The 24,652-nt window shown below is 47.6% G+C and overlaps 1 protein-coding gene across 2 annotated transcripts in view; it reads right to left on the reverse strand.

The window, feature by feature from the left end:
* The window catches only part of ETV6 (ETS variant transcription factor 6), a 150,240-nt gene that overhangs the window by 11,907 nt on the left and 113,681 nt on the right, over positions 1 to 24,652 (reverse strand). For both annotated transcript variants that reach the window (XM_077310917.1, XM_077310916.1), the window contains exons 3-5: positions 19,284 to 19,448; positions 15,617 to 15,751; positions 8,910 to 9,455 (exon numbers count right to left, since the gene is read on the reverse strand). In XM_077310917.1, the coding sequence (XP_077167032.1) occupies positions 8,910 to 9,455; positions 15,617 to 15,751; positions 19,284 to 19,448 (846 nt within the window). The remainder of the gene's footprint in view (positions 1 to 8,909; positions 9,456 to 15,616; positions 15,752 to 19,283; positions 19,449 to 24,652) is intronic.

The following is a 24,652-nucleotide window of genomic DNA, read 5'->3' on the forward strand; positions in this document are numbered from 1 at the left end:
TTCCGCTTGTCTTCTGACCACCATGTTCCCCAGTGGGTCAGTCGGCAGAGATGCTTTCAGGTGCATTGATGGAGACATTCAGAGTAATTCCCCCTCAGTGAAAGGGAGGGCGGGAAATAAAATAGAAGAAGAAGAAGAAGAAGAGTTGGTTCTTATATGCCGCTTTTCCCTACCCGAAGGAGGCTCAAAGCGGCTTACAGTCGCCTTCCCATTCCTCAATAAGCAAACCCCTGATTATAATAAACCAGTCATGAACCCAGGGCATGTTCCCACGACTATTCCTGACTTTTACAAAAATCACCAGACAAAAACAATGTGGCTAACTGTAGCCCAATCTCTAATCTATCCTTTCTAGGCAAAGTGAAAGAGATAACCAGAAGCAAACCAACTCTGTCTTCCTTGATGACATTTTTCTAATCTCATGGATCTTTAAACCCTGCAAGAAAACTATAGAGAATAGCGCCAACTCTTGAAATGTCCTGAAATGACTAACATTCCCCCAATCTTGTAGGCTTGTGTAGGCAAAGGGGTGGCAGGTGACAGTAGATGAGCGATAGGGATGTGAGTGTCCTGCATGGTGCAGGGGGTTGGACTAGATGACCCATGAGGTCCCTTCCAACTCTATTTCTATGCTATGGGCTTCCAGAGTATTATATGTCCTTAGGGCAGTAGCTGGAGACAGAGCTAGAGATGAGAAGAAATATGGGCTACTCCTGACCATGGCAGCCTGATCCTAATTGTGTCCCCTTTTAGGATTTATTGTGAAACTTACCCACGTCTGGCTGTTGTCTGTCATTGTCCCTCTGTACGTGTGGCATAGAGACACACAGTAGCTTACACTTAGCTTACACTTCCAGCCATTTGTGTCAAAGCCTTTCATTTTATGTCCTGTGATACTGAAAGGAGAACTGCAGCCTTCAAATGTCCATTCAGTCTGAAGGTGAGACAGGACAGCTTTGAGAGGTCCTCCATCCTGATGCTGTCTGGATTAGCAATGGGCGATTTGGCTTGGATAAGCCTGAAAATACTCGAATCAATGGTGAGTCGAATACTTTTCAGCCTTATCTGAGCCAAACCAAACATCCCATCAGTTTAAATCAGTTGACTCAGAGAAACCCAAATTGATTTGGGCTTGGTTGTTGTTTTGCTGATTACAAAGGAGCCCCCCCCCCAAAAAAAAAAAACTGATCTTGAGGCTCTTTAAATGTCTCCCCCCCAGACCCGTCTCAGGCTGTGGAGAACAGATCCCCTTAAATGCCTCCAGAGCTTCCAGCTCCATTGTAGTGGTTAAGAGCTGCAGCTTTCAATCTGGCGAGCCAGGTTTGATTCCCCGCTTCTCTACATGCAGTCAGCTGGGTGACCTTGCCCTTAGCACCGTTTCCCAACTTGGCCAGACTTGAATCGATATACTGAATCAGGGATTTGGCTGATTCAAATTGTTCCAAATCATGCAACTTCAAATCTGAAAAAAAACAAACAAACAATTTTCCCCCTTGTGCACATCCTTAGTCTGGACTGAACTGGGTGTGCAGACAAACTGCAGTGGTTGGGTGAGGGATGAGCATCAATACAAGACTCATGTGCAGTTACACCACTGACCTGGGAGGGAGCCATGGCTCAGTGGCAGAACATCTGCTGGGCACACAGGAGTCCTCAGGCTGGTTCACTCCCCAGCATTGCCAGTTAAAATGATCCGGTTGGGAAGTGATGTGAAAGGCCCTGAAGAACTGCTGCCTGTCTGAGTAGACAACACTGACTGTGATTCAGTATAAGGCAGCTTCATGGGACTTCTTCTTAGTCTAATCTGCATGTGATTTTTTAAAACATGGAACTAAACAAGAGCTGAGGTTCTGAAATAAGACCTCCCACCCCTTAAGGCAGGGGTAGTAGTCAAACTGCGGCCCTCCAGATGTCCATGGACTACAATTCCCAGGAGCCCCTGCCAGCGAATGCTGGCAGGGGCTCCTGGGAATTGTAGTCCATGGACATCTGGAGGGCCGCAGTTTGACTACCCCTGTCTTAAGGAATGGCCTCAAGGGCTTGCCCATGTGATTTCTCCCAGGCATGGTGTGCCCAACCGATGGGTAAGCATCACCCGTGCGGGTAGAGTTACAATCGAGCCTGCAAGAGCCCGGTTTCAAATTTCTCCTCAGTTACAAACCAAATTGACATGATCAACTAGGAGCATCACTGTCTGTCAACCTCAAGTCACCAACTGTAAAAGAGGAATGACTCTGGCCTCCCTTACAGGGCTGTTGTAAAAACTGAGATAATGTATGTGAAACATCTTGCCTGTCATAATTATGATATTTTTAAAATGAAAGGTGGAATTATGGACTGGAAAGCCAAGGTTTGGTTCCAGGGTTGCCTGGGAGAAGATGTAACGTGCAATTTCACGGTTGCATAAGGACTGGGGGAGCCTGGGAACTGAAACTCACAACTCTGAGGCATCAAAGATGAAAGATACCACAGAGTTGTCCAGGCCCTCTTGTTCTTTACAGATTGCTTGAGTTTGGCTCCAGCAAAGGTGTTCGCATTGGGCTCTGTACCCTGAGGCCAAAAGCAGCAAACAAAGAGCACCTTCCCACAGCAAACCGGTATTTCCAGCGGGGAACTCTTGTGCCATCCCAGCTCCTCCTCGCTGTCCTCTCGTGACTGCACTGGAGCAGATTCCCGTCCACAAACCCAAACAAGCCTGAAATCAGCCCTAAACACAATGAAGTAGTGGCCAACAGCGGAGGCTTCTAATCTGGCAAACTGGGCTTGAACCCCCACTCCTCCTCCACATGCAGCCGGCTCAGTGGACCTGGGCCAATCACAGTCCTGTTAGAAGCTGTTCCCACAGAGCAGTCTCTCTCAGCCTCACCAACCTCACAGGATGTCTGTCCTGGGGAAAGGCAGGGAAGGTGACTGGAAGCTGCTTTGAGCCTCCTTCAGGCAGTGAAAAGCAGGGTATAAAAACCATCTCTGCTTCTTCTTCTGTTAAGCCATCACTGTCTGCACACACCAGCACATATAGAATTTAGGATTTTGCTCGTACCTCCTTAAGCATTAGAACGTACAAGAAGCCATATTCAATAAAACAGATAAATTTAATACCAACAGATTAAACAGCTGCATTACAAAAGGCAGACTCACACCGAAGGCATCAGGGAAGCTTGAGCCCCTGTCCAGTGGGCAGTCCACCTTGGAATGGGTATAATATGACAATCTGGTAGCTTGCACGATCCAACATGAAACAGTCTGTGAGGAGGCCTTAAAGGAAACAAGCAGATTCTTGTCCTTCCAGAACCGCTTTACCCTGTCTAAATAAAACAATACAGTCCTCCGAACATCGAGGGTGGTGCACAGTTTTTTCCGGGTGAGATGTCGGGTTGGGAAAGTCAGTAAGGAGACTTTCTGACCTAGGTGAAATTTTGAGACAACTTTGGGAAGGCAACAAATTGTCATGGCAGACCTGCCGAAATGAAATGTAGGGCTGCAAGTTCACCCGTTCTGCTGATGGGATTGCTACCAAGGAAGTGGAGGCAAAAAGATAACTGAGGGGAGAGGGCTTGATCCCCCCCACATCACATGACTTTTAGGCAGGACAGTCAACTCTCTCTGTGAAGGGAGGGGGAACACTTGGGAGTTGAATTCAACTTTTTAAAGACATGGAGATGAACTTAATGTGATCTGGGGGGGTATAGGGGATGGTGTAGGGGAGGAGGCGATCCTGAAGATAAAGGGGTCCCAGATCGTGTAGTCAAACTGCGGCCCTCCAAATATCCATGGACTACAATTCCCATGAGCCCCTGGCCAAAACTCCTGAAGATATCCCACTGTTACCCCCCAAGCACCAAGAATACAGAGCATCACTGCCCCAGACAGCGTTCCATCTCTACCTTGTGTCTAAGAGCCACTGATAGATCTCTGCCCCAGATGTTTATACAATCTCCTCTTAAAGCTGTCTGTTTTTGTAGCCACCACCACTTCCTGCAGCAGTGAATTCCACAAGTTAATTGCTCTTTGAGTGAAGCATTACTGCCTTTTACCTGCTCTAAGCTTACTGATCTTTAATGTCATTGAGTGTGCATGAGTTCTTGCATTGTAAGACTGGGAGAAAAGTAATTCTTTCTCTATGTTGTCTATCCAATGCATACTTTTGCAAACCTCTATTATATCACCCCTCAGTCTCATTCCTCTAGGCTAAAGAGCCCTAATGGTGTGTGGGCGGGGGCAATGGCAATGGGCCCCACCAAAAGTCCTGGGCCCTGACAGCTGTGAAACCTCAGAGGATGCTGATGCTAGCCCTGCTGGAGAATCACACTGAATTCTCTGCCCTGAGGCTCTTGAGAGGTGCTGCTCTTGACTATAATGGTGATGCACTGATTCAGTTCAAGGTAGCTTTGTGGGACGTTTTCTTAGTTAAACTTGCATGCAATTTTTTCAACACAGAACTAAAGTGCTGGGGAAGACTTTGGTCTGTTACAGAAGATCGTGCTTTCTACATAGTTTGTGTTAAGTAGCAGACAAAACTGTCCCTGGTGTCCTTTCATTGCTTGCCCAGCCAAGGAAACGGTTTAGCAAATAATGTCTAATTTTCCCCTGTGGCATGCATTTAAGCAGTATTGTAATTCCCTTCTTGGCTTCCCTCTTCTTAACTCTGAAGGAAATGCCAGGATCTCTTTTTCTGTTTCCCTCTGTAAATGGTACCTTCCTTGGTAGACTGTCACCTAATCTAAGAAAGGAAACCAATCCCTTAAAAAGACACCTTGCAGGGGTTCTACCTTCTCCCCTGACCCCTTTAGCCTTGGGCTTCTGCCTTCAAGTTGATTTTGGACCCCGTAGACTACCACTTTGATTGCAAGGAAATTCTCTGCTCACAACTCAGTCTAATTCTCACCAATGCAGAAACTCCAGGGTTTGCTTGGTATAATTTTAGACTCTGCATGACAGATCTCTATTCTGAATTTTATCTGCATGTACATTTCTGTTGTCAAAGCTGCTGGATCAGGGATCAAAACTAGGCTATACTCCCGTTCCATGGCATGCTAGCTTTCTCTGTGAAGGGAATTCTTGGTAGGAATCATCAATCTCTCCCTGCAGTTTGATGCAGTGCAATTCAGGCAGGGCCTGTTTATCCATGGGCCCTGTACTCCCCCCCCCCCCCACGGAACAGGGCTGTAGCCCTCCTCCTCCCCACTTTTCCCGCTTTAAGGACACTTGGAGTGACACCCCTTTCCACCCTCCACCCCCCAGTCTGATTGCTCCCACTACAATTGTACTCTTCTAGGGCCCCACGAATTCTTAAACTGGTTTTAGTGGTATGGACCCTGCAAATCCTTAAACCACTCCTGAGTTCAGATAGAGCTTTCCCAAATGCCACTGTGAATGAATCAAAAGTCAGCTGCTTTGGAAATGCTAAGTTACTGTCAGTCTTCTGCATTCTGCCATGTCTTTGAAATGTCTTTTAAATTGCTGCCTTGTCTTTTAAATTTCTGCTTTGTAAATTAGCCACTTGATTATGTTTCCTTTAAACTATGATGAAAATTGATGCTGAAAGCTGAACGAGGTTCCAGTATGTCCTTGTTTCAAATATATTTTCTCAGCAGCAAAGCCGATGGAACATAGAAAACAGCTCTAAGAAGGAGCCAAGCTCAAAGTGGCTGTTTTAGCATTAACGATCCAGAGGACAGATTCGCTACAGCAGTGGTTCCCAACCTTGGGGTCCTGACCCCAAGTGGGGTTGCCTGGCCCTTTCCGCAGGGTCCCCAGGACAGGTTGGTGGCAGCGGCAGGCAGCGGCAGGTGGTGGCAGTGGCTGGTGGTGATGGAGCCATGGCACTGGCCGCCTTCACACTGCCTCCAGATTGTTGAACACCTGCACACACTGCCCCCGCTGTGGGGTGGTTATGGTGTGTTATGGTGGTTCAGCACCACTGCACTACAGGCTGCAGTACCTCAAACGGATCGCTTAAGCATGGAAAAGCTGGGGGTGAAGTTCAGCATCACATCACAAGGTAACAATATTTGCAAAAGTAACATTTAATATCTATGTGGGGATGGGCCCAGCTTAGAAATCCATCCTGCCCTTTGCGTGCAACACATTAGGAGGTTCCCTTTTGGGTTGCTCTGAATCCAAAGCATCTCAAAGGAACAGGACTAGGAAAGATCTCCGTGAGAGACCGGAGGGGATCTCCAGCCCATGAAAGCAGATGACAGCGAGGGACCAATGGACTGATGCAGAACAAGGCCCCTGTGTATGCTCATGCCACCGTTCCTGATCTTACAAGTACACAGCATGCGCTAGTGTCACATTTCTGATTTCATATATCACATCTCTGACTCAGCTTCACGTGTTCATGAGACACGCTGCTTGCTAATCCTTGTTCTGATCCATTTTGTAATAAAAATACATCTTTGGTTATTTCTTTAAGGAAAATGAAAACAAGGTTATAGTGATCTGCCAACATCCTGTTTCTGTCACCCAAATCAATCATACCCTGGACCGTCCTGGCAAATCATGACTGCCGGCTTCTGACTAATCCTTTCCTTGCTTTTCTCAAAATAAATGTATTCCCCCTTCCCCCCCCCAATAGTAAAGTACTTTCCTGCAAACCCCTTGCCTATTGCAAGAGGGGGGAAAGGAGAGTAAATAGTGGGTATGACCCAGGTCCTGTTTGTTGCAATGGTAACCTTGCATTTTGTTCTACCAAATTTAACAGGGCTTAACTCCTTGAGCTGCTGGCATCCATTAATCCTGAAGGAGGAACCAGAATCCCAGTTCTGTCAGCGCAAACACAGAAAGGCTTTAATTAATTGTCAGTAATTCAACGACACGCAAGCTGCGTGAACTGTAGTAGTGTCACCGTATCAACAGTGAGCCTGACAATTATGCCTGAGGGGATTGGGACTGCAAAGGAAGCCTTGATTATACACATTGCTAATGATGTGCTGCCTTCTCCCCTACTCACAGTGTAAGTTGAAGTTATAGGTGGGGTACCTGATGTAGGGCACCAAGTTTTGGTGACAGCCAGTGTTGATTATAATGTATAGGTGTGTCAACAGTAGGGGTCCTTAGCCTTTTCTGTGGACTCTTTTTGGAATTCCGGCATAGCACGGTGTGTGCAACGACAGAATGGCTTTCACAGGAGATGGGGCCAGCCCAAACTGTTAGCGCAGCTTCCCTTTCTTGTACTGTGGTGACAACTGCTGCCAAGGTAAAGTTTGCACAGTCAATCAAATCTCCAGTGGCCAGTAAGATGTTTCGCTGGGCAAAAGCCCCGCCCACGTTCTAATAAACACACGGCAGGTGCCAGGAAAAGTGTCCTTGGGCAACATGGTGCTCATGGGGGCTGTATTGGGGACAGTGTCCTACAGTAGGGGTGGCCAAACTGTGGCTCTCCAGATGTCCATGAACTACAATTCCCATGAGCCACTAGCGAAGATTCATGGGAACTGTAGTCCATGGACATCTGGAAGGTCACCATTTGGTCACCTCTGTCCTACAGTATGTTCCTCTGCTGTTGCCAAAGAAACTCAAGAGTGCAAACTGTGGAGTCATAACTACTATCAGACCCAAACAGATAGGAGGAAGCAGTGGGGAAACTGCCCTTCCCAAAGAAGCCTGTCTTAAAACGCATTGGGTGAATTTCTATAACTATCTGATTGTTTGCTGGTGGTTCCTTTGAATAGCCTCCTCGGGGAGACTTGTTTTTGTACTAACAAGCAGGCCACTGTTCACAACTGCAAAGAATTACCTGGTTAGCGGGCTACTTGTGTGAGCATCAATTTTTCACCAGAGTGAGACCGCCCATTCCTTTCTTGGAGCAAGAACAAAGGGGGACTCCCAACTCTCCTGTTCTTGGAAGATTTGGGGCAGCCTCACAAGCTGTGATTCTCACATCAAGTTTCTCTTGAAGGTGACACATTCCAAAGAGTAGCCAGATGCATTTGTTGTACCGCTTTTAATTATATTGTGTCGCCTGGCACTGATTGCTTCTTGCTCTCGGTCAAGTCTCTTTGCAACTCTATTTGCCCATTAGCTGCGGCTCAGGGTGGTTTACAGCAGGGGTAGTCAACCTGTGGTCCTCCAGATGTCCATGGACTACAATTCCCATGAGCCCCTGCCAGTGTTTGCTGGCAGGGGCTCCCGGGAATTGTAGTCCATGGACATCTGGAGGGCCGCAGTTTGACTACCCCTGGTGCAGAGGGTTGGATTAGATGACCCTAGAGCAGGGGTAGTCAACCTGTGGTCCTCCAGATGTCCATGGACTACAATTCCCAGGAGCCCCTGCCAGCATTTGCTGGCAGGGGCTCCTGGGAATTGTAGTCCATGGACATCTGGAGGACCACAGATTGACTACCCCTGGTTTACAAGACGACTTTTGTCTGCTATAAGCTTACTGCTCCTTAATTCCGTTGTATTACGGGTTTGATGGTTGGGCTGGGCATATGTTTTTATGGTTTAATTAGCTTTAATGTTGTACGCTGCCCTGAGATGACTGGCTCAAAAGGGGTGGTCAATAAATGCAAATAGAAATATATACATAAAAATAAATATTGGCCTACCTCCAATGGTTTGGATCCTGCTGGTAATTACTGCTGGTGGAAGGATTTCCAGCACAAGAGCAAGACTTTCTCACCTTCCAACTACAGACCCCGCTATCCCTTCTAAATGTTTCTAGAGGGCAGGGGAGCCCAAGAAGAGAGTTAGAGGCCTGCAGTGAGTGGTGGGATCTGCAGAAGTCCCCATCAGCAGGAACTCTGAAAAGCTCCAACCCCATCCTGGACCATTTGTACCTTCAAATGAAGCTAGGAAATCCTGTACCACATTCATACCACATCACTTTAAAAACAAAGCACTACTCCACTTGCTCTGGAAAACATGCGGTAGATCCCAAACAATCTGTAACACACCCCACTAACCTGCTATCCTTCCAATGGGCATTGCATGTTCTTCGGGAGGGGAGACGGACACCATGATGTGGTTCATGTAGGCCAGCTCTTCCCGATGGGACAAGTTGATGGGCTTGACCTCTCTGTGCAGCCCGTCCTCGGACAACCTGGAGGCTTTGAAATCCACAGAGTGCCTGGGGTTGAGTATCAAGGGGTGCATGATCGGACTGGGCATCAGCTGGATCACCCGGGTGTTCTCCTGGCGGGGGCTGGAAGATTTCTGGAGTACTTCTGAAGGGGTTGGGCAGTGGTTGTTTTCCACAGGCGACACCGAGAGAGGGTAAGACTCCTGGTGGTTGTTCTCCTGGTGGTGCCTTGTCCCTGAGAGGCGGTCTGCTGGTGAGAGGCGACGAACAGTGTTCTCGAGCGGGGATTTCAATGACCGCTGCTCAGGCTCCGGAGAAGGCCTGTGGTTGGCATTGATGGGCGATCTAGAACGGTGTAACAGTTCAATGGTGGGCAGGTTGTGGTGGGCTGCATCTGATGATTGTCTTGACGGCCGCTGGATGAAGCTGTCTGTGGGGGGAAAAGAAGAAGTCTCAATTGGGTTGGATGCCATAGGGGCAGGATAATGATGGCTCAGGGATGGCCCCAGGCAGCCCGTCAAGTCATCTTATTTGATTCCTTTTGGTCCTCTCAAATTTTAAACAAGGAAGGATGAATGTATTGCTTTGAAGGGGGGGGGGGTTGTTTGGAAAGGTTAGTGGGGGAAGAAGTAGTTCATATCATCATGACATAATATTTCTATTTGGGCTATGTCCCAACTACACCTACCCCTTACTGGTAGATTACACTGCCTGTATTACAGAGTTTTGATTCCGATGCCATGCTTCAGATTATCTCCCTCAAAATCTTTGATCTGTAAAAATTATACCACTTAGACATATTTGCAAATTTCCTGTTGCTCTGCATTACTGATTCAGCAATCTTTGCTATTTTACAGAAATATATTTAGTTTTTGGGGTACCTGGATGCTGATCCATTGCAAATGTTATTCTTCTTGCTCTCTGCTTTCTGAGATATCAACACTCATTGTCCCATTTCAAGGGTGTTTTTTTTTTTTTTTAAGTGTCTGGAACAGGCTTTCTCAGCCACGGTTGAGCCGACCCTGGAAGGGTTTCCTGAATGGCCTGGAGTAAGTTAATTTTTTATATATATTTTTAGATTTGTTAAACATTTATCAGGTGATATGACCATATACAGTCATTGCAACCTGCTCCTGCCTCCCAAAATGGCCAATGATGGGCCTGGAGGGGGTGGGAAGGGGAGGGCCCCCAGGTGGGCGTGTCCACAGCTCTGCTTCCCAACCATATTCTGCACGATTGCACCACTTCTGGGATTTCATGAAGTCTGAAGTATGTTTCAGGGGTTTCTCGATGGTAAAAAAAGTTGAGAAAGGCTGGTCTCGAAACATGAAGAAAGCTAAAGTCTGCTGCCTTTGTATGATCCCCATTCCCATAAATGCACCTTTTCCATACAGCAGTCTGAGGCTGAAGAGATTGGGGGACCATCTATGACTGCTGCTGCTGGGTGGGCATTAGCTCTGGATGCGGTTCCGTTCACCCACCTTCTTATGAACGCACCCCAAGCCCTCCTCCTTTCTACGTGAAAAGCTCAGACCAGGGGTAGTCAAACTGCGGCCCTCCAGATGTCCATGGACTACAATTCCCATGAGCCCCTGCCAGCGAATGCTGGCAGGGGCTCATGGGAATTGTAGTCCATGGACATCTGGAGGGCCGCAGTTTGACTACCCCTGGCCCAGACCATTTGGTGTCGTGCCTTGGCTCAGCACTCCCAAACCAGCCACTATACCAGAAGAACAGCCAGGGCACAGGCAGCGGCCAGATCTGCATCCTAATTTCTCGAACTGTGACCGCCACAACTTTTTCTGACATCCGAATTCAGAGAGCAGAGAATGGTCTCTTTGTTCAGTACGCTGATACACGCTGCAGACCTCAAGGAGGAAGAGAAGCACCTTCTGCGGAGGAAATGGGGCTCCTCCAACATTTGCAGAATGACCTTGGTCTGACTCCAGGCCCACGCGTCGGCTTGCCCACCACCAAAACCATCCTGCCAGCAACCACCAGCTTCCTTGTTCGGGGCGAGGAGGAAGAGGCACTGGTGTGGATGGTATGATTCATATGCCCAGAGTCGTAAACAAGAAAGGTCTGTCCTTTGTTCCACTATTTAGGTCAGCGTTAGCCAAATAGGCAGCAGGCAGTGAAAATCCAGAGCCCAGCCAGCCCCCCCCCCCCGCTTGTGGTGGATGAAACCTGGATTTAGAAAAAAAAAGAAATTCTAGGTGTATTTTTGGCCTGTGTGTGGCAGCTGATGTGGAAGACAATTCTTCTTTTAAAAAGAGAAAAAGGCAGGGCTATGAAGATAAACAGCTCAAGAGATTCAGTTGGGTGGCCATCTTGGTCTGAAGCAACAGAACAAAAGAGTCCAGTGGCACCTTTAAGGCACAGAAACCCTTTATTGGCATAAACAGAATCAGCAAACAGGAGATATGAGATTTTTAAACTGTAGTAGTTCCCATAAAAGTTTAATTCTGGGTATACGCTTTCGTGTGCACACAATCTTCACTGTGAATCTTTTATGCAATGAAAGGGTGCACCCAGCCAAGCAAGGTTGAGGGTGGTAAACAACCTTGGACAGTCAGTGGCTTGCCAGCTCTGGGATGGGAAAGAGCTGGAGATTGGGGGAGGTGGAGCCTGAAGAGGGCAGAGTTTGAGAAGGGGAGGGACCTCAGCATGGGACGATTATAGAGTCCCCTCTTCCAAGCAGCCATTTTCTCCAGGGGAACTGATCTCAGAGACCAGTTGTAAAAGAGGGAGATCTTCCGGCCTCACCAGAGGGGTGGTACTTTAATTTGGGAGACCTTATTCATCTCCCTGCTCAGTGGTGACCCCAGGCACTTTCTCTCAAGCTAACGTGCCTCGCAGAACAGTTGGGAAGACAGAACTCTAGGACTGTCATCACAAGCTCTTTAGACCAGTGGTTCTCAACCTGGGGGTCAAACAACCCTTTCATAGTTGGATCTTCACGCCATTGGTAAGTTTCGGTCCAATATCTGTGAAAAAACACTTGCATTATTTTGTGGTTGGGGGTCACCACAACATGAGGAACTGTATTAAAGGGTTGCGGCATTAGGAAGGTTGAGAACCCCTGCTTTAGAGGAAAAGTGGAGATGCTGGCTTTCCCAGTTAACAAACACCAGGACACACGTCGAGGAGAGGCAGAGAGAGACTCCTCACATCAGTCAGTGGGAGATGTTTCCTGCACTTCAAGTACGTGCATGATCGATAGGAGAATAGGAAGGGAGATGGTGAAGAGGGATGTTTTCCTGTACAGCTGAGAACACACGAGAACTGTTCAAACGCAGTTTGGCATATGTTTGATCGCGCTGACAGCAGCTTGCAAACAGCTCGTAAACCAAGCTACTGCATGGTTAAGCATTATTGAGCATGGTCCCCACATGAGCGGTCAGGCTCTGTAATAAAATAGCTGCTGCTAGGCATAAGGCCTCCCCGGCTTTAAAGTTCATGCACTCGGGGACGGCACTGAAAAGGTGAACATTTAAAGTGCTTGGGGCACATAGTAGACAAAATCCGAGAGACGTCATAGCCTGGGAGATGGATCCGGAAGCTCCCTCGGTCAGGAGCAAATAATGTGATTATTCTTGCATGGAAGAGGCCGTGGCAATATTCTGTGGTGACCCTATTTCAGAGGTTATGTTTGCTCATTGCCTGTGCCAGCAGACAATTACAGGGGTTCGCTGTCTGTAGGAACATCGGCCTCTGTGATCTGACAACATTATTCTCTTCCTTATGAAACCGGGAAAATCTTTTACTACACCTTGATTAAAGTTTGGTAGAATTACCAAGGGTCAGATTTCTAAAAAGGCTCCAAGACCAGATGCAACCTACTAGTTGCTTATTAGCAATACCTTTCACAGGCCAAAGGTTGAAAACAGTGCTGAGCACTTTAAAAGGCAACAACTCCCCCCACCCCCCCACCCCAAACATGCGTGGGTTGGAGGCAATATGCTCAAGGACAATGTCTTCTTGTAAGTCATCTGCAGTTTCGATCAATATTACGACGAGCAACACTCCATTTCTTATGCCAGAAAATGTTCACTGTTAAAATGTGAAAGGAGGACCCCCACCTCTATATTTCTGCATAAATGAGTTTGTTGAGCCTTCTGCGTGCTCCAGACTGAAGGGGGAGTCAGTGAGGTCAGTGCAGTAACTAATGCAGATTTACATCAGGAAGCTTCCTCTCAAGTGCTATTGGCTCAGTCACATCTGATGCAGAAGTATCTGCTCTCCCAACACAGGCTAAATAAAATGAGGCAAGGCCAGAGCACCAAAGTATACAGGGATGCCCTTGAAAGCCTCATGTGTGGGTACATGCTTTGACATCCATGTATTATTAAAATAATGGATTTCTCATAGCATACCAACCGTCCCCTTATGTTTGTGAACCCCAAGGGTCTCCAACCTTTTTGAGCTTGGGGGGACGGTCCAGAATTCTGATGTATTAGGATGAGTACAGCCACAAAATGGCTGCCGCAGGAGGTGGAGTGAGCCACAAAATGGCTGCCACAGCTTACCTTCAGTGAAAGGCCTTGTGCTGTGGTGGCAGCTGCTGCCAAAGCAATCTTCTTAACAAATCTGCATAGCCAATCAAACCTTCAGTGGCCAATTAGAAGGCTTGCTGGGCAGAAGTCCCATCCGTCCCCATTAACTTTCTAAAGCCCTTGGCCGTCGCCAGGAAATGTATTAGCGGGCATCATATTGGGGACATACAGCTTGGGAATGATTGTGCAGGGAAAATATATGACTTTCTGGAGAAAAAGAACCATTGCTTTGAACAGCTCAAGGTTATTCTATAAAGCCCCTCTGGTGACGACCTGCTAACAAACTTCCAGGCCCTTTCCTCAGAGCTGCTTGAAGTGCATCAAAGAACCCTGTGAAGAATTAGGAAAACAAACCCCAAGAGGCTGCAGGGGACTATTTTTAGCTGTGCAAGTTCCCGCACTGGACAGCGCATCAGGAAAGAGGCAGAGCCCGTGAGTCAAAGTACACACGGAGGGCTCATTACCTGCCTGTGAATACTTGGCACAACGGGCCTTCCTCATGGCCCAGAGTCTGTGGCTGGAAGCCAGGCATAATTAAAACAAAATGCTCCTCCTTGGCTTTTAATTTCTACCCAAGGAAGCCACCCTCCCCTTTCCAAGCGTAACTAAAAGCCCTAATTGTAGTGGTTGGAAGCAAATCTGAGGGAACTGGATCAAAAGCCTATGTTTATTCACCCAGGGTATGGAGAGGACAATGAAGCTGGGTTGAAGTCTGGCTATGGGCAGCAAGAGTTGCCATTTCATGTTAGATGTGGAAATGCTTCTCTGCACCTTTCTGAGGCTGACAGGACATGAGGCCGAAATGGAAGGGGGGGGGGTATCTCTGTGTGATGGCTGGACAGGAAGCTTGACCATGCCAGTTATTGCTCTGGACACCCGGGCTTCAGAGTTGTGGAATCGCAGGCTTTGAGCTGACTTGTAAGACCTGAGGCCTTTTTTGCAGGGGAAGGAGCAAAACTTGAAGCTGATGACCCAGATCACACAGGGGTTGGGGAAAGGTGGCTTCCTGCTTGGCTTGAGTGTCTTTGCTGATCTCCACCCAAATCCATCAGCCCTTTCCCCATAGTTCACCAGGGTCGAGTCTGCACTTTGCTTTTCATCCTCTCCCAGCCTGAATAAACTCCTCCCCTCTGCACTGTATTCAATTTCCATTTTGATTTTGGGTGCTTTTAATTTTCCCTCTGCAACATCCACAATTGTGTCACGGTGACCCTACCTTTCCCTTGCAATATCCAGGAGCGGATATAAGTCACTATGTTTGAAGACCCAGCTTTTAAAGCCCTCAGTATAAGTGTAGGTGTTCTGCATTTTGTGGATTAACTTCCTGCCCTACTGACACAGCAAAGCAATCTTCCCTGATTGGCCAGGGCGTCAGTTCAAAGACTTCCTGGTTCCTGGTTGCAAAACTTCCCTCCCAAGGCTTATTTTTGCCCTCGTTTTGGGATCTCTAGAAGCTCACATTTCTCTCAGCAGAGATTTTCCTCTTGGATTTATTTCCTCTGCCTCGTTCTCTGTGAACCTGCTTTCTCCAAACCCCTCCCCCCCCTTTGTTCAAGAAAAGAAAGAAAGAGCCTCCTGCTGCGCTTGGCTCCTCACCCCACTCTGAGCTTCCTCAATCAAGTGCAGAACACTTTCTGTTTCAATTCAGGAAGGGGGAGAGATAGGAAGGAGGAAGACTTGGGTTCAAATCGATCTGAATTCAGCAGGATCGACAATGGAAAAAACAAAGTGTAGAATCAGCCCAGGTGTCAGGCTATGACCCATTCCAACCCCCACCTCCCAAATGGCCAGTTCCCTAGCTTGTGGCTGAGTCCATTAAGGCAGGAAGAGAAAGGCTACGGACCCCCTCCAGAGCCCCTGAGGATCCCCAGGGGTCCGTGAACCCCTGGTTGGGAATCTTTGTCATGGAGGATTCCGTTCCTTTTTTTCCTGTAACCATCCCCATCCTTCCAGAACACCATGTCGTTTCCCCCCCCCCCCACTCTCCTTGTGTGATGCGGCTTTCCAGATCAAAGAGCAGTTTGTCATTCCTTACCTTCATCGTGGTTCTGATGTAACATGACATCCGGCTGGGTGTGGATCGAATTTCCAGGGTGGAAGAAAGGGGAAAATAGCACGTGAGAATTCCTTTGCTTCAAGAGGTGCTGAAGAAGCTCATACAACACATCACCTGAAAGAGAAAGAGAAGCTCAGAGGGTGGAAAAGTGACAGTGTGGAAGAAGTCAAAGTCCCGCTCCCTGCAGAGAAGGCAAATGGAGAACAACTCCATGCACAAAATTTCCCCACAGAAAATGACAACCAGGCTATCTAGCATGCTAGGACATTTCTAAGTGGATAATTTTTAAAATATTTACAACTGTCAATCACAGGAGTTCTTCCTATGGTCTGAAGAGACACGCTGGGAATGGAGGCCAACCTTACTCAGACACGGGAGATCCTGGATCAGATCCTGGGCATAAGAGCTTCTGGTTTCAGAAGGGAACCAGCACTAGATGAGCAGGTCTGTTTCTCTTTCTGCTGCTTCCCTGATCTAAGGTCTCCCAAACTAAATTCCAGTCAGATATACCAGTAGCCAAACAGATTAGAGAATCTGTACTCTTTTCAGTTTGGGAGGACCGAATGCACATGCCTATTTTGCCACTCTTCCTTCTCTCTGTTTGGTGAGTGGTTAGAAGAGCCATCTTGGTGTAGTGGTTAGGAATGCGGATGTCTAATCTGGCGAGCCAGGTTCGATTCTGCACTCTCTCACATGCAGCCAGCTGGGTGACCTTGGGCTCTGTTCTGACTGAGCAGTGATATCAGGGCTCTCTCAGCCTCACCCACCTCACAGGGTGTCTGTTGTGGGAAGAGGAAAGGGAAGGCAACTGTAAGCCGCTTTGAGACTTCTTCGGGTAGAGAAAAGCGGCATATAAGAACCAACTCTTCTTCTTCTTCCTGTGGCCACTAGCTCAGCCACAGCAAAGGGGAGAATCTGGGCCCATTTCCTCAAACTGGCCCTTCCCTTTGATCGCCCACACTGGTGATAGCTTCCAAAACTATGGAAGGGGTGACAGTAGGGGACAAATTTTTCTGTATGCTGCTCACTCAAATGGAGATGTGCACACACGGATAACCTCAGGCTGAGGCCTAATCCTCCCCCATGTGCCTGGTAATCTCAGTCGCTTACCAGGTAACAGCAAGAACCAAACTCACCCCAGTTGCCCTCGAGTTTTGTCTTTTGACTGTGGGCCTAGTAAACGTAGGATAAAAAGTTGAGAACTGGCTTTTAACTCTGAATGGCCTGATTTCCCTTGTGGAAGGGATATTTCAGAATGAAGCAGCGCCTCCATCATGTGGTTCCCCCACCAGCAGTCAGAAGCAGCGCAATCTGGGCAGAGGACTATCGTCTCAGCAAGAGCTAGGCCGGGAAGATCCAGATGCGGATCATGCTCACACGTCCTCAGCCTCATGCAGCATCAGGCATTTTCACACCCTCCTCTTCATCAGTTGCCACGTGCCCCTTTGATCATCTCTCATCAGCTGATTGATTTACGAGCTCATTAGCTCCGTACAAAGCTGCCTACTGTGTGGCTATCAGATAAAAGCCAATGATCTCGGTTCTGATTTCATATTCTTTCAAACTGGTTTGGAAAAGACTGCCTTCCAAGCACAGGCAGCTCATATGGTATCAGGTAACCTGGGTGTCTGCAATCTTGTTAGTAAATTAATTAATGATTTGAGCAAGTGGCAGGTAATACCATTTGTTTTGTAAATATATAAAAACCCCATTCATACTGTTTGCACCCAGGTTTCTCCGCCTGAGAACACAGTGCCTTCCCCTGGTAAATCACATCTATCCCATCATTTTACGGAGGCAGCCGCAAACAGGGATGGGCTGGGTGACTGAATACATTTGTGACCCTCTCAGTTGGTGGCACTGCACATCCGTCTTGCTGAGACCCTTTCTGTGCCACTGCGAATGGAAGTGAAGCATGAATTGGCTGTTTATTGCAGAGCCAGGTAGAGTAGCAGTTAAGAGTGGCAAATTGTAATATGGACAAGTGGGTTTGATTCCCTTCTCCTCCTTCACATGTAGTCTGCTGCGTGACCTTGGGCCAGCCAACCTACTCTCTCAGCCTCCCTTGCCTCACAAGGTGCCCCTCTGAGACACATGAGGCCTGCTGGGTGACCTCAGATCAGCCATGGTTTCATTGTACATGTTTATTATTTCATTGATTATGCTTCTGCTGCATGGGTAGTATTTTGATTACTCATGCTTCTATGGTGTACAGTCCTTCTTTTTATAATAGCTACCTGCTAACAAGGGAGATAGAGCCTCTTGTGGCGCAGAGTGGGAAGGCAGCAGACATGCAGTCTGAAAGCTCTGACCATGAGGCTGGGAGTTCGATCCCAGCAGCTGGCCTCAAGGTTGACTCAGCCTTCCATCCTTCCGAGGTCGGTAAAATGAGTACCCAGCTTGCTGGGGGGTAAACGGTAATGACTGGTGAAGGCACTGGCAAACCACCCCGTATTGAGTCTGCCAAGAAAATGCTAGAAGGTGTAACCTCAAGGGTCAGACATGACCCGGTGCTTGCACAGGGGATACCTTTACCTTTAACAAGGGAGATACGCCTCTGGAACTTTCAGTTAAGAGTGAAGTGCCCAAGTGTTTTGAAGCCTGCCAATAAAGGTCTCCATTCCAAGCCCTGCTAACAGGGCCCTCACCTGCAGAAGGGAGGTGCTGAGCAAGGACAGGGACTTCTTGGTGAGGGCTCCTCGACTCTAGAATGTCCTAGCTCTTAGATGCTCATCTGGTGCCTTCTTTGCTGGCCCCAGGTGAAGACATTTCTCTTCACATAGGATTTCAGGCAGTTTAAAAAAAAAACAACTTTTGCTATTAAGCCCCTCTGTGAGTTTGAATGTTTTGGATTATTGGTTATTGTTTTATTGCTGACAACTTTATTGTTAGACTTGTATCAAGCTTTCTGTCTGATGGTTTTATTTTTCTTGACGGCCACCCCATGCAGAGCTTCTGGGGAGGCAGGGTAAAGGTAAAGGTAAAGGTATCCCCTGTGCAAGCACCGGGTCATGTCTGACCCTTGGGGTGACACCCTCCAGCGTTTTCATGCCAGACTCAATACAGGGTGGTTTGCCAGTGCCTTCCCCAGTCATTACCGTTTACCCCCCAGCAAGCTGGGTACTCATTTCACCGACCTCGGAAGGATGGAAGGCTGAGTCAACCTTGAGCCGGCTGCTGGGATTGAACTCCCAGCCTCATGGGCAAAGCTTCGGACTGCATGTCTGCTGCCTTACCATCCTGCGCCACAAGAGGCTCTGGAGGCAGGATAGAATTATTCTAAAATAAAGGAATTGCACAGCTGTATATGTTGTTGTTGTTGTTAGGTGTGAAGTCGTGTCCAACCCATTGCGACCCCATGGGCAATGATCCTCCAGGCCTTCCTGTCCTCTACCATTCCCCGGAGTCCATTTAAGCTCGCACGGACTGCTTCAGTGACTCCATCCAGCCACCTCATTCTCTGCCGTCCCCTTCTGCAGCAGTACATAAGCAAATACAAAGGCCCTTGCTCCGAGCAGTCTGCAAAGTCAATTGTGCAAACCCTGCAGAGTTTGCACTGTTATCAAATGACCTCCTCCCTTACAAGGCTCTTGGTCCCTGCTCTCCTGCATCTGCTCCCCCTCCCCAGCCTCTGAACAGTCCTCACCTGAATGAGGAGACCTGTATCGAAAATCCTCTTTGGTCAGGAGCAGGAGTGCTTTGCCGTTCATCTCAAAGGTGTTGCTGTCGATGGGCCTCAACGAGAACTCCTTTTCTGCCCACTTCAGCCACTGGCCCACATCGTCCCTGCTCCAGTAAAGGGGCTGTAAGCCTGTAGAGGGGACAGCATCACACGGTTAGGTCAAGGAGCTAGAACAGGTGTCCTGGGCAGGACTAGAGAGGCTGTGGGAACAACAGCTGGTTTCATCAGCTTAGAAGCTCAACACCAGGGGTGGCTAGACTGTGGTTCTCCAGTTGTCCTTGGACTTCAATTACCATGAGCCCCTGCCAGCTCGGTCACCCCTGCTCTACAATGAGCTTCACCACAAAGTCAGCATCTCTCTTGCACTAAGGGAGGAGGTACCTGTGCCTTTGGAGAAGGTACAGAAATGATTTTTTTTTTTTTGGGGGGGGGGTTCATTTCCGATTTGAAAGTTGTCAGATTCTCAATTCATAGACTCATAGAGTTGTAAGAGGCCATACGGGCCAGCTAGTCCAATCACCTGCTCAATGCAGGATCAGCCCAAGTTTCTTAAAATAAAAATACGTTCTTTTTCAAGAAACAGAATAACCAGAATATGTTAAAAATGTAAAACTCCCATCCATCAGCATTGTAGGTCTTCACAATTTATAATGAATGAAAAGATAAACTTAGATGTGTAAATTTGATACATTTTTTATTAAATGCATATTTCGGTCCTATTTATTTTGGCTACTGTCACAGCCTTTTTTTTACTATAAATTTAGTAATTCTGATTTTAAATATTAAGTAGGGTTATGCAAAAAAAAAAAGTTGTGTTAGGAGAAGCAGGAACACAATTGTAAATCCAACTAAGGATGTCTGCATGTGAACACAGCTGTCCAGATCATATGCTGGATGAAGCCATGTCTTGGCCATAACCTGAATACCATTTCCAAGGCATTTTTAAGAACAGAAGGAGAGTCCTGCTGGATCAGACTAATAGTTTGTCTAGTCCAGCATCCTGCCTCTCACAAGGGGCCAACCAGTTCCTCCGGAAGGCCAACAGCAGGGCATTTAGGCTGAGGCCTTACCCTGATGCTGCCTCCTGGTCCCCCATGGATTTATCTAATCCCCCTTTAAAGCTGTTTATTCCTGAGGCCAACACAACATCCTCTGAAAGCAAACCCCACCTTTTAATCACTCTCTGTGTAATGCAGTATTCCCTTGAGTTCATCCTGAACCTACTGCCCTCCAGTATTTGGAGAGGGAGAAAAATTTCAAATTGCCACTGCATCAGGAACAACACAGTTCAGAAAGAGGGCATCTACATGAAGACCTGCTTTTGGAATCACCTCCAGGTTATCCAGTATGGAAAGCCTGGTTCTACACACCTCCTACAGCCCTTCCTGCGCTGGTCAGGGGCCAGTGAGGAGGCAGGGAGGTCAGCTCAGAGGAGAGGTGCCTGAGGTTGTAAGGGGGCCCATTCCCCCTCCCCATTGGCCCTTTGAACTGCAAAGCCCCCTGCACAGTTTAAAGAGTCCATGTACAAGGTGGCATGCCCATGGTGCAGATTTTACCTATTTCTAAAGGTATTATCATCTCCCTACAGAGGCAAAAAAGGGGAAAGGAGTGTTAAATCCATGGGTTCAGAGGTGGACACGGACACCAGTAGCGATTTGAGCTTTTTATAAGGACCCCAGAATGGTACCAGCAGAACGTAGAACTGACCCCCCACCCCTGAAAACCCAACTTATATACATAAGCCAATAATGCATCTTCCAGCCAGTGCACCCTATTGGTCAGTTTCAGTTTAAAGTTACTGGATCAGGCAGACAGGATCTAGCCATTGGTCAATTACACTGTAAACTAGGATCCTGCCTCAGTCCTCAAGCTCGGTCCTCAGCAGGTCTACAGTCACAATAGGCATTTCCAGTCTTAAAGGTATATTTGCAGTTCACTGGCAGTCTTCAAGCGAAGGTTGGATACACACTTTTCTTGGATGCTTTGGGCTGATCCTGCGTTGAGCAGGGGGTTGGACTAGATGGCCTGTGTGGCCCCTTCCAACTCTATGATTCTATGTTTCTATGATTCTATATAGCAGAAGAGGTGTGGGACAGGAGGAGAAAGGGAAACCGGCAGATCAATATCAGCAAATGCATGAATGCTCGTGCACCGTTATCAATATAATCTGTGTATTTCTCTTTTATACGGTGCAATGCTATGGAATGCCAATAAAGGCAATGAATGAATAAGATCTGTGACTCTCAGTCCATTCTCTCTGACATAAACCTGAATAGGGCACATTCCATACCTGTTCCTCTAGCAAAGTTATTATCATGCAGATTTCTGTCTTGCATCTGCATGATAATTCAGGATACGCCTCCCTTACTTCTGCATCTGAGCCTTTGCAACTGACAGACCAGTAAACACTGCACATCTTTTCAAAATCTCCTCTGGGAACGGTGGTGGAAGGTGCCATTATGTCACGGGTTTTCGAGGCAAGAGATGTTCAGGGGTGGTTTGTCATAGCCAGCCTTCGCATCTTAATTTGAGCCCAACCTGTTTTACTTGTCAGCACTTTCAGAAGTGCAGTTTCTCTGACCGCAGAGACTAGACCAGGGGTAGTCAAACTGCGGCCCTCCAGATGTCCATGGACTACAATTCCCAGGAGCCCCCTGCCAGCGAATGCTGGCAGGGGGCTCCTGGGAATTGTAGTCCATGGACATCTGGAGGGCCGCAGTTTGACTAGACGTCCAACAGCCAGATGTGCACTCAGCTTGTCGTACCAGGCAGCATGGCTGGCAAAATGGAGAAGCATTGCTGAGGCCCCAGGACCAACATGCTGGGAAAGGCAAAGGGCTGGCACGGGAACTAGCAAAGACATATGTCAGTCTTCACCCAGAGGAACTGCCAGATGACATGGCACAAACTGCTTAGTGACACTGATACAACAGGCCTACAGGTTTTTAAAAAATATATGCTTTCAAAGCTGGAAAATATCCTAACAGCTGTACCCACTGAATGCTGAAAAAAACAGGACAGTGTGTATAAAGGGATTCCACTGGAGGACAAAACATGAAACGGGAAACAGAATTCAGCTTCCAGAGTAGCTCAACTTTTAATTTTTAAAAACAAAAACAAGATTCTCAGCCTTCTTGTGAAGATGTGCTCGAAAGTATCTGAAGAAGAAAAAGAAGAAGAGGAGAAGGAATGGGTTCTTATATGCCGCTTTTCTCTATCTGAAGGAGTCTCAAAGCGGCTTACAGTTGCCTTCCCTTTCCTCTCCCCACAACAGACACCCTGTGAGGGAGGTAAGGCTGAGAGAGCCCTGTTCTGCTCGGTCAGAACAGCTTTATCAGTGTTGTGGCGAGCTCAAGGTCACCCAGCTGGCTGCATGTGGGGGACCGGGGAATCAAACCCGGCTTGCCAGATTAGATGCCACCACTCTTAACCACTACACCATACTGGCTCTCCAATGTCTGCCGAAGCTGCAGGAGCTAGACAAGTGGCTGAAAAAGGCCACCAGCAGTGAACGGAGGACCGTCAGCCCAGCATTCCTCAGAGTCTTACAGAGTCCCAGGGCCTTCCTGTGACTAGCAAGAGTGAGAGGCACTGTGGTCTAGTAGTTAAAATGTCCTCCTGGGCCTAAGGAGATTGGGCTCAGATCCGTGCCTGGCTAAGAAATTCACTAGCCAGCCTTGGGCCAGTCATCCACCAGCCAGCCTTGGGCCATGTAATCTACCTTACAGGGTTGTTGTGCCCATAAAATGCAAGAAGAATAAGTATGTTGAGGGATAAAAATGTACTCGACAGCTACAATATTGGCCAAATAAATACATGCAAACTGTGCAGTTTCTATAATTTATACATATCACAGTATTCAGGTTTTTCTGATACAGAATTAGGATTTTTCTCTAGCCCTGAAGATACATCTACATATTCCAAGAACGCCACATATTTCACTAATCCTGAATTAAGCAGGGCTGACCTTGGCTATTATTTGGATGGGTGACCTCCAGGGATGTGAGTTGCAGTTCCTTCAGGGAACACTAGGGGGTGATGATGTGGAGGCAGGCAATGGCGAACTACCTCTGGACATTCCTCACCTGGCTGACTAACAATCTTGGCTGCGCTGCACACACCATATGATAAATAATCATGTGTCAGTTCTTAAAACAGAGCAGCAAGGGGAGGTAAGCTTACACCTCTGAGGAAACGGTGGGAAATCCCACTGGGGGGATACTGTTAAGACCACCTCCGGATTTCATGGATGAGGTGAAATTAGAATTGAGGCTTGACCCAGACTTCAAACTGCTGAACCAAACCGGAGAACCCCGTTCCTCTCTCCATCCAGCCTTGGTTTTTGTAAACCACAAAATCCAAAATGACACTGGCCTAAGGCGCGTCATGCTGAAAATTACCAGCTTTTTTTCAATGCACCTGTACGAGGTTTTAGGATGATGGTAATCGAGAGCATCCCTTGGTGAAAGCACCGACTTGATTCCACCACAAATGTTTTGAAGGATTTGCCAGCAGCAAAGTAAGCCTCTTCCAAAATGGTGGCCAGGGCACAACCCAAATGTTGAAGGTTTTTGGGGAAGATGCTGCTCGAAACAGAGAGGTACACCATCCTCTCCTCTCCTCTCCTCTCCTCTCCCCTCCCCTCCCCTCCCCTCCCCTCCCCTCCCCTCCCCTCCCCTCCCCTACCCTCCCCTCCTCTCCTCCTGTAAAACCTCCTCCCTGGGTAGCAGATACCAGAATGACCTCATCATTACAGAATAGGAAACAAGGAAGCAGAAAGCTTACGGGCTACCACAAATTAGTTGCAATGAAATAAACACAAACATCTGTGAACCCCGATTCAGAATTAAGTCAATTTCCCCCCCTCTTTTTGAAATATGGAATGTGATGAAGAACTGTTTAACTATCCAAGCAGATATAGGGATCGGATTTGACAAATTATTCCCTTTCCACTTGGTGATGATAAAATCTCCTTTCTGCATTCTTGCAAAATGACTCATTGTTTTTGCTTGCTACGATGTGTTATGCAGCAAGGATGGTTTCATATGGTGCATCAGGGAATATCTCTCCAATCAGATATGTGGAATGTACCCTCTGGCAGTGGCTAATATCTTCCCCTGCAGCAGAAGACTCTCCTCTCTTTCCCATACTACACCTGCCCAATTGCATCCTGGGAAGAAATTCACCTGGCATCTAATGCCACGAAATCTCATTTCCCTTCAGGTGCAGACTACAGATGTGCTAATCTCAGTGATTTAAAAGCACACCGGTCTTTCTTAGAGGCCACATTCACACAGACAGCTTCTGCTTTTATCAAAGTCTTCAGACCATAA

Source organism: Paroedura picta, chromosome 14, assembly GCF_049243985.1.
Source record: "Paroedura picta isolate Pp20150507F chromosome 14, Ppicta_v3.0, whole genome shotgun sequence".
NCBI classification, from domain to species: Eukaryota; Metazoa; Chordata; class Lepidosauria; order Squamata; family Gekkonidae; genus Paroedura; species Paroedura picta.